Source organism: Onychomys torridus, chromosome 10, assembly GCF_903995425.1.
Source record: "Onychomys torridus chromosome 10, mOncTor1.1, whole genome shotgun sequence".
Classification (NCBI taxonomy): Eukaryota; Metazoa; Chordata; class Mammalia; order Rodentia; family Cricetidae; genus Onychomys; species Onychomys torridus.
Window position 1 is genome coordinate 64,645,960 of NC_050452.1, and position 8,459 is coordinate 64,654,418.

The window sequence follows — 8,459 nt, forward strand, 5'->3', positions numbered from 1 at the left end:
AGGCTTTCTTCATTGCTGGTTGGTTCTTCTCCAACTGGCATGGCCTTTCCTGCCTCCAAATTCTCATCAGGGTCTTAGACTGTCACTTTCAAATACCCCCACTCTTACAAACACCTGCTGCCACCACGTGCCAGGGTTCCTTGTGGGTTCTTCAGCCATGCTCATGACTGTCGCCAGGCATTTGGCTCTGTTGAATCCTGACCCTCCCTTGACACTGACTCTGGAGGTCCACCTCTCCCATGTTGTAGTTTCCTTTCTCTTTCCACTCTCTCTCTCTATCTGTTGTCCTCGACAGCCTCTTTCTGATCCTGCTTCATCTCTTTCCATAAGAGTAAACTTCTGTCTGGAAATTCCCCACTTGCAAATGTGCCTCTCTAATCTGACCCTCACCCACTTCTTATTGGTCAGTTCTCTTTAGGCAAACCCAGTGCTCAAGGATCCCCCGAGTCTCTGGAATTCTTCCTGTCTTCCACAAGCTGGAGCATGGTTTCCATGTTCACTGCATTAGAGGGAAGGGGTTAGTAGAAATAACAGCCACCAGACATAGAGGGATCATTTGAATTATTATCCTCAAGTAATACAACGAGTTTCCAAGCAGTCCTTTATTTTCTGAATATTGCAGTCACCGTGTCTGATGGTCAGAGGGAAAAAGTCAAGATAGAAAATCCTTGCTTTCGTATTAAGGCACCAAAGAGCTGTACCTGCTCCTTGTTACACCAGAATGGGACTGGAGAATAGAGAAAATGCCCCCATCTAAATAAATGGACTGAAAATGTCCACATACATAGCCCACATATTCCTCTATTCCTGGGTTTAGAAACCAACATTCCTTAGGTTCCTCTAGCAAACAAAGAAAAATGGACTTCTGAGAATTCTGGAACCGTGGTGTTGCTACTAAAAAGTATGGATACTGAAGGAATTTAGCTCAGCTCAACAAGCATTCTCTATGATCCTACTATATGTGATACTATGCAGGGTACTAACAACCTGAGATTAAAAAGCATTTGAAAACAAAGCCAAGGAAGCCTGGTTATAAAGGAGCTCATTACTTAACTTGGGCTTGACCAAGAAGTTCCCTCTTTCATGCCAGCACACAGAGCACCATGTTGAGAAGGATTCTAGCAGGTAGTGATTGGTAGGCCATCCATTAGTGATGTCTGCCATGAATGTAAAAGTTGAGAGTAAAAGCATACCTTATGTATTTTGTTATACCTGGTCTGGGTGGAATCAATTCAACTTTAACAAGTCAGTAAGTTTTTCTATTCTACAATCCTCCTATCCTCTAAGCCAAGAACTGCATTTGGGTAGAGGATCTCTACATTTGGGAGTTTCCATGAGTGTGAATTTTGTGTGAGCAAGGCACCACTAAATAGAAAGATGAATACCAGTAGTGTCCCTGTACCATGCATTTTAAGGTGTTTTCATTAAATGGAACTTGCAGATGACCGAGAGAAGCAGGGAAGAGAATCAAGTTTTGAAAATGTGTCTTCAAGTTCAATGCATTTTAAACAAGAGTGACCACATCTTTTTAACCGCTTGCTACTGAAATCAACATCATTTTATTGTTTGAATAGAAATGATCTGCAGGCATCGGCTGCCTGGTCCAAAGACCACAACTCTAGCCTGCAGAGATTCTGCAGCAACAGTGTATGTGTGCGAGTGTGTGTGGCCAGGACTAGGGTTTAATCCTTGGATTCTGCTTCTCACTTCATGAGCAGGGGCTAGGAGCCATCCCGAACTGCAGCCTCAACCCTGGGAGGGATGGAGACCTGTGTCATTCAACAGCAGTGACCCCTTCTGGCCAATTTAAGGAGAAGCATTGAGGGGCCCTGAAAGGAGTCACTTCCAGTCCTCCTCAGAGGTTGGTGGTCCTTGCACGGGGGATTAGTGAGAAGTTGTGAAATGGGCAAAAGCTGGTGGCACCTCCAAGCTCCCAGCTCAGGAGCAGAGGTCAGCCTCATGGGGAACCAAGGGTATATGGGCTACTCTCAGATGGATTCCTGTGCCTCCAGTGGGTCACAAAGGCTGGAGATGGGAAGGAAATTCACTCTCACTACTGAAGTGGGATTTTCAGGACATGGGGGTGGAGATTTGCATTTCGCATTCACCCTAGCTAGCAGCAGCCTGGAATGTACAACATATCTCCACTTACTTTGTGTAACAAGTAGAGACAGCCAGAGTAGAGCATCACTGTACTTTTGTAAAGGTGTGAAAGGAACCAAATAGAAACTTTCATACAACTCTATAAGTGGCCCCAAGTATCATGTGCATATAAAGCCTAAAGTTCTTTTTATAGGTAGCCACCTGTCAGTCAACTAAGTCACACATGTGTGTGCGCGTGCGTACACACACACACACACACACACACACACACACACACACCAGTTATGCTTCTAATTAAGAATATTTTTAGACTAGCCAATTAGGCCAATGTAACAGCTCCCTGAAACTCAGAAATTTACAAACACCTATGCCTGGGCATCTTTGCCAGCTATTTCTAGTGTGTGTGGGTGAAGTGGGGCTCTCCACATATTACAAGCCTATGCTAGAGCCCCACTGGAGTGACTCAAAGCACTACATGCCTATTTTTTTTTCTTGCATGAATGTCATTTTCTAATACAGAGAACACATCTGCAGTGCGGGGGACTTTCCTTCTAAAGCCACGCTTCAGTCGGCCACTTCTCCCATTTCCCCTCTGCTTTTCCAAGCACTTGTCAGTTCTTCATACTCTTTCAGCTTCTCCTCATGGCCTTGGAATCACAGTACTAACACAGACCCACGCGGTTGGTTCTATGGTCCTGTCCTGCTCTGTGACACGCAATGCATGTTGCCTACGTCCTTCTAAGTGTGTTCATTAATCTTCATGCTATGCTCTGCCAGCCTTTCCCTCCCTGTTCTTTCAATCTCCCTTTTGTTCTTCATCATAAGTACAGCCTCCTAATTGCCTGTACCTAAGGGACACTTTTTTATCCTCAAACTCCTATGAGTGAGACGGTAGCCTCTCAGCTAACTGAATAATTTTCACAAGTCTGTGCGGTGTCTACATTCCATCTAAAACCACGTGGTCCCTCTTCCCAGTCAGAAAGACAGTGTCTATTTTGCATCTCATCTTAAGAGTCCTCATGAGTCTCCTTACATGTCAGCGTCATTTCTGGCTCTCCATTGCCTAGTAAACACTTTCTTGGAAGCACCCAGTTCAGTATCTCGCCAGTACCCTTATCAGCACCTTTATTGCTGAGTTAACCAAGCTCACATTTTATGTATTTATTCCACCTGGGCCATTTCTCCTTAAAACCTACCAGTTCACAAGAATGACTAGTCAGACAACACAGTGTGGGGCCTGTTTATCATCTCATCCAAATAAAGAAGAGGGCAAAGAAGGAATAAACAAAACAGGGTTTTCCATCCCTGAGTAGACGAAGTGCAAATTAAGGAGTTTGTTCAATGGACAGCTTCATAGTTCTAGATGGTATTAGAAAATGTTGCTCCATTCTCCAGAGGCTAGGCAAAGTTCCCCAGGGTTAAAAAAAATGCCCAGTGGTGAAACATTTTGCTGAACTAACTTCCCCTTAAAAAGCTGCACAGCAACACTACAAGACAGCTAGCTTAGCAAGACTTTTGGCTGCTTCCTAGAGGCTGAGAGCAACTCACCCTCCTCAAGCCCTGAACCTTGAAGTAAATGTTATCTCAGATTCTCTCCAGAAGAATCTACCTGACATATAGCCTGTCCCACACCTGGGTCATCACCCCCTTTGAACAAAGAAGCTGGAGCTGTGTCTTGTGTGTATTCCTACCCCTACTCTGGGCCCCGGCTTTTCCAGCTGTGGTTTCTACAGGAGCTCCCAGCTACAGTAGGTAGCTTCCTTGTTTGCATGGAAGGACAATTTGTACTTAAAGGAGTGATTACTTGGATTCTTCTTGCACACGCCCATCCCTGATGACTACCAGCTCCATTGGTGTAATTATAATTAGCTTGCTCTTCATCTTTCTTTTATGGTACCAGCTGGACAGACTGGTTCTCTTTACTGCCCAGATTGGTAGCAGGGTTGCCTGCGTGGAGATAGGTGACAGGCACCATGAAATAACAGATGGTAAATTCAGGGCTTGTTGGCAATCAGCAGGTTTTTGCTAATGACTTAATTAGCTATGCAAATTGTCAAATCAGTGTGAACATTGTTTTTATCGAAAACTTTACCTAAATTAATTACCATAATTAAGTAGCAGAATGTCAAGGATATTGGCTGCATAAAAGGACCTGGCAGAGTAGAGAAGAGAGGGATTCTGTCTTCAATTAAAATGTATATCATCCTGGGGACAGAGTAAATACCATTTGGAATGAGTTGTGTGAGTATTGTAGAAAGGTACCTTACCTACCCATGTGCCCCAGCTCTCTACAAGTTGACAGGGCCACTCACAAGCCCTCAGTGAAGGTGGCCATTTTTGGAAGTATTGTCAAGAAGGTTCTATTGCCCTCTCAAAAGTACCCCGGGTCAGCAAGTTCAAAGCGTGGATTTTTTTTAATTTTGAAAAATCCATTTTTTTATTTCTGCAGATTGCTAGCATTGCTCGTTCTCCGGTGTCAGGCTGCGCACTAAGGACATAAACTCGCGTGGTTGTTACACATCAGGAGGCGATGTTTATTTCCTGTAGAAATCCAATATGCGTCTCGGCCCCCCCGACATTGAGACTTGACCCGGTTGTACAGCACACACAAGTGTGTCTGTCCTAGGTCCCCCGAGCTCCTCCTACTGTTGTCTTAAGCTGAGCTTCTCTCCCCTAAGGTTTCCCTGTAATAATGTCAGCTGCTGTTCACAGGATGTGATGGTGGTAGGAGAGCCAACTCTGATGGGAGGTGAGTTTGGGGACGAGGACGAAAGGCTAATCACTAGATTAGAAAACACGCAATATGATGCGGCCAACGGCATGGACGACGAGGAAGACTTCAACAATTCACCCGCCCTGGGGAACAACAGCCCGTGGAACAGTAAACCTCCCGCCACGCAAGAGACCAAATCAGAAAACCCCCCACCCCAGGCTTCCCAATAAGATGGGCCACCGGCACCTGATTGCACTGCCCATAGGCCCAGTGGGGTAGAATTCAGACGCAAATCTCTACTATCAGGAGAGGAAAGAGGTGAAATTTAAAACACACAAACAAAACGTTTCCATGCAAACATCTATTTCTAAACATAATGACCTGATTTTCTTTCTTGCAATTTTTTTTTTCCTTTTTTTTAATTGAGAGGATCGTTTCGAATGAGCCTGCATGGCCTCTCCTTGGAGGCCTTCGCAAGAAGTGCAGACACTGTCCCTGGTGGTCATTAGAAGCAGCAGAGGCTAAGGCACCTCCTGGCACGGTCTCACCTCCCTCTTTGTGTTGAATTTCCTGTCCATGCACCCAATGAAGGCCATGCTGTCCGAACATGCTCAGGACCACAGTAACAGGCCGACCCCTGACTACAGATGACTTTTTAATATTGTAAAATATTTTCTGCTTTTTGACTTGCATTTGAGAGTTTCTTGTTTCAGTAAGAAAAAAAGAAAAGAAAAAAATCTGTTTTGGAAAAGTAATTTAAATGTACCTTTTTTCCCTCTTCACCTTCCATTGGTTTCCCATGTGGCAAGAGCCCAAGAAGACACAGCTAAGTGACTTTCTGGCAAGCTGATCCTAATTGGTTCTTGAGTCTGAGCTGTTTCAATTTAGGCCAAGTACTGAAACAAGGAATCGTCAAAGATATATGCGTAGATTTTATTATGTAAACAAAGACAAATGGACCCTGGGAAATGTATGCATTTGTAAACTTGCTGTGGGTCCAAATATTTTCAAGCCATGTAATCCATTAATTTTGTGGAAAGCTTAATAAATCTGAAACTTTTTGTACTCCTTTTTTTTTAATTGTATCTGAGTTGACTGAGTTTTGGTGTTGTGTTTTTTTTTTTTTTTTTTTCATGCTATATTTCCTGTATAATATTTTGTAAATCTTTCACCTGGTTCTTTCATGGGGAATTTTCTTTTGGGGCAAGTTCAGTGTATTTATGTGAAACTTTATAAGAGAACTAATTTTCCATTTGCATATTAATATGTTCCCCTATACATGTAAAGACACAGTGGCTCCGTGTGTCATAAAACAGCTGTATTTTATGTATGCTTTACTGGTAAGTGTGCCAATAATAAACTGTGTTAATGACCAAAGTAACTGAATCTGGCTGTTGGTGTGAGTACCTGTGAATCCATCTGCTCACAATTATGAGAAGTGTCAAGACTGGATTTAGTATCCAGACACCAAATGGAATGGTATTACAAAACCGTGTGAAAGCAGGCTCAATGCCCACCAACTTCTCTGAGATGGAGTACACTCACAGGCAGCAAGTCACATAAAATGGATTAGTTACCCACAGATGGGCAGCCAGAAAAGATGAGAGGCTAAGTCAGGTCAGCTGATCGACCTAGGCTCAGAAATGCTGTCCAGGGCAGTCAGGGTATTGAGTGTCCATGCCACTGGCACATCCTGAAAGCACACTCCTGCTCCCCTTTTACACCCTGAGTCCCTGGAAACACTGGGCCAAATTGCAGAAGGATATCTCTGTTTTGTGTTGCTGAAACAGAATACCACAGCATGGACAGTTTATAAAGAGAAGATATATTCTTATCAACCCTGAGGCTTGGAAGTCTGACATCAAGGTGTCATGGCTTGGCAAGAGCCTTCTTGTGTCTCCCCAAGGCAGAAGGTGAAAGTGTAAGGGAGGGAGAAGGAGAAAGTGGAACTCCATTCATGAGAAGCCCGCTCCCAGGATGACTAGGCCACTCCTGTGATAACAGCATATATCATTCAAGGGAGCAAAACCCTAATAACATTGTCACTTACTTTTAACATTGTATTTTTATTCTTTGAGAATGTCATGAAATACATTTTGATCCTATTTACCCCCAACTCCTCCCAGATCCACTCCCTCAACTTGCCACCCCCTCCCAATTCCATATTCTCTTTTTTCACTTTAATAACCCAGTAAGTTCAGTTGGCGCTGTTTACATACTTCTAAATGTGGGTCCATCCTCTGAAGTAAGGTCCAGGCACCAGGGGCCACACCCTTAAAAAAATAACTCTCACTGAGAAGCTATCGGCTTTCAGTAGCCCCTGAGGCTGCTATGAATTGGCCTGCTTCCTGCTAGGATGCTGACTGGCTTAATCTTGTGCACACAAGCATAGCTGCTGAGTTCATGAGTGCCGTTGACCTTGTCACATCTTAAGGGCCCCACCTCTCAACACACTGCACTACTGATTAAGCTTCTAACATGTGGAGTTTGGGTGACCCATTGAAACTGCAGCAAAGGGTACCTTGTTACAGGGGCAGCAGGCTAGGACAGAGCATGGAGCCTCTAGCCTCTCTCTGCTTGGCTCAGGATGCTGTGTTTCTAACATCTTCTATAGTTACTCTTTAGATCTACAGCTGAGAAGTAGGATAAGCACTGGCTAGTATATACCCAGTGCTGATGACGTACAGGCTAGCCTGTAGCCTGGGCAACTTTTTGAAGTTTGGTTCTTTTGCAAAAGGAACCTGTACATTATGGTTTTCGCAGCATATGTATCATGTCCTCTCTACTGAACTCCATTCTGAGGACAGCCTGGGAAAGTGGAGATTGATTCATGCTTGTCAACAAATAAAGAGGCAGTGGGTCCCCCTACTGAGGGTTTCTTTTAGAGAACTCACTGACGTCACTGGCACAGCTCTCAATTACTCCATTCAATAATCATGAACATTAATAGCCCCACTTTTAAGTCAGTGTCCCTCAACTACTTTTATTGTCTTCATATATTGAGTATAGAAAATTCACTTGAGTACCTTTTATGTTTAAAGAAATTCCTCACATTTTTCCCACTTTAAGGCAATAAGGAGAGGAGCACTGTTACGAATTGTTGAGTGTTTGATACATTTGTGCTAGAAAGTTTCAGTTCCTCATCTCAGCACAGTGTGGACCTCAAAAAAGAATCTAAAAGAAAGTATGTGTCTTAAGCTAAAGTTCTGAGAAGCAAAGTCTGAGACTGGAATTTGAGGAGATGGGATTTATGAGGGTGATTTCATTTGGAGACCAACCACTCAGGGAATGTGAAATGCAGGCTAAAAAAGGAAGTGCAGCCAGCAAAAGCTGTGAACCTCTGAAATCTATGATCATGAGCTGTTCCACAAGAGGAGAACCTGAGCACAGGTGACTCCTCTTGTGTTAGACGTCAACGTTTGTACACATGTATCAGTCCATCACCAGCTGAGGACCATGCCTAAGGTGAGTGAGGGTGCCCAGACCTTAAAGGAAAGATGGCTTCCACCAGTTGAGGGCAGGACCTTCAAGGAAGGATAGCTTCCACCAGTTGAGGGCAAAATCTGTGGGGAAGGAGCTAATTGGATGGCAGGAGTCAGAGCATCTTGAGTTTTTTAAAGGACATCTGGGCAGACACACAGTC

At 43.9% G+C, this 8,459-nt stretch overlaps 1 protein-coding gene across 11 annotated transcripts in view; it reads left to right on the forward strand.

Moving 5' to 3' along the window:
- Positions 1–6,193, forward strand: part of Ldb2 (LIM domain binding 2) — a 345,603-nt gene extending 339,410 nt beyond the window's left edge. For 3 of the 11 annotated variants that reach the window (XM_036201308.1, XM_036201310.1, XM_036201311.1), the window contains exon 8: positions 4,816–6,193. In XM_036201308.1, the coding sequence (XP_036057201.1) occupies positions 4,816–5,046 (231 nt within the window). In that variant the 3' untranslated portion in view covers positions 5,047–6,193. Of the gene's footprint in view, positions 1–1,718; positions 1,862–4,552 lie in introns of all 11 variants that reach the window. The other 8 variants (XM_036201312.1, XM_036201316.1, XM_036201315.1 and 5 more) reach the window with 7 other exon arrangements.
- The last annotated feature ends 2,266 nt before the right edge of the window (positions 6,194–8,459 follow it).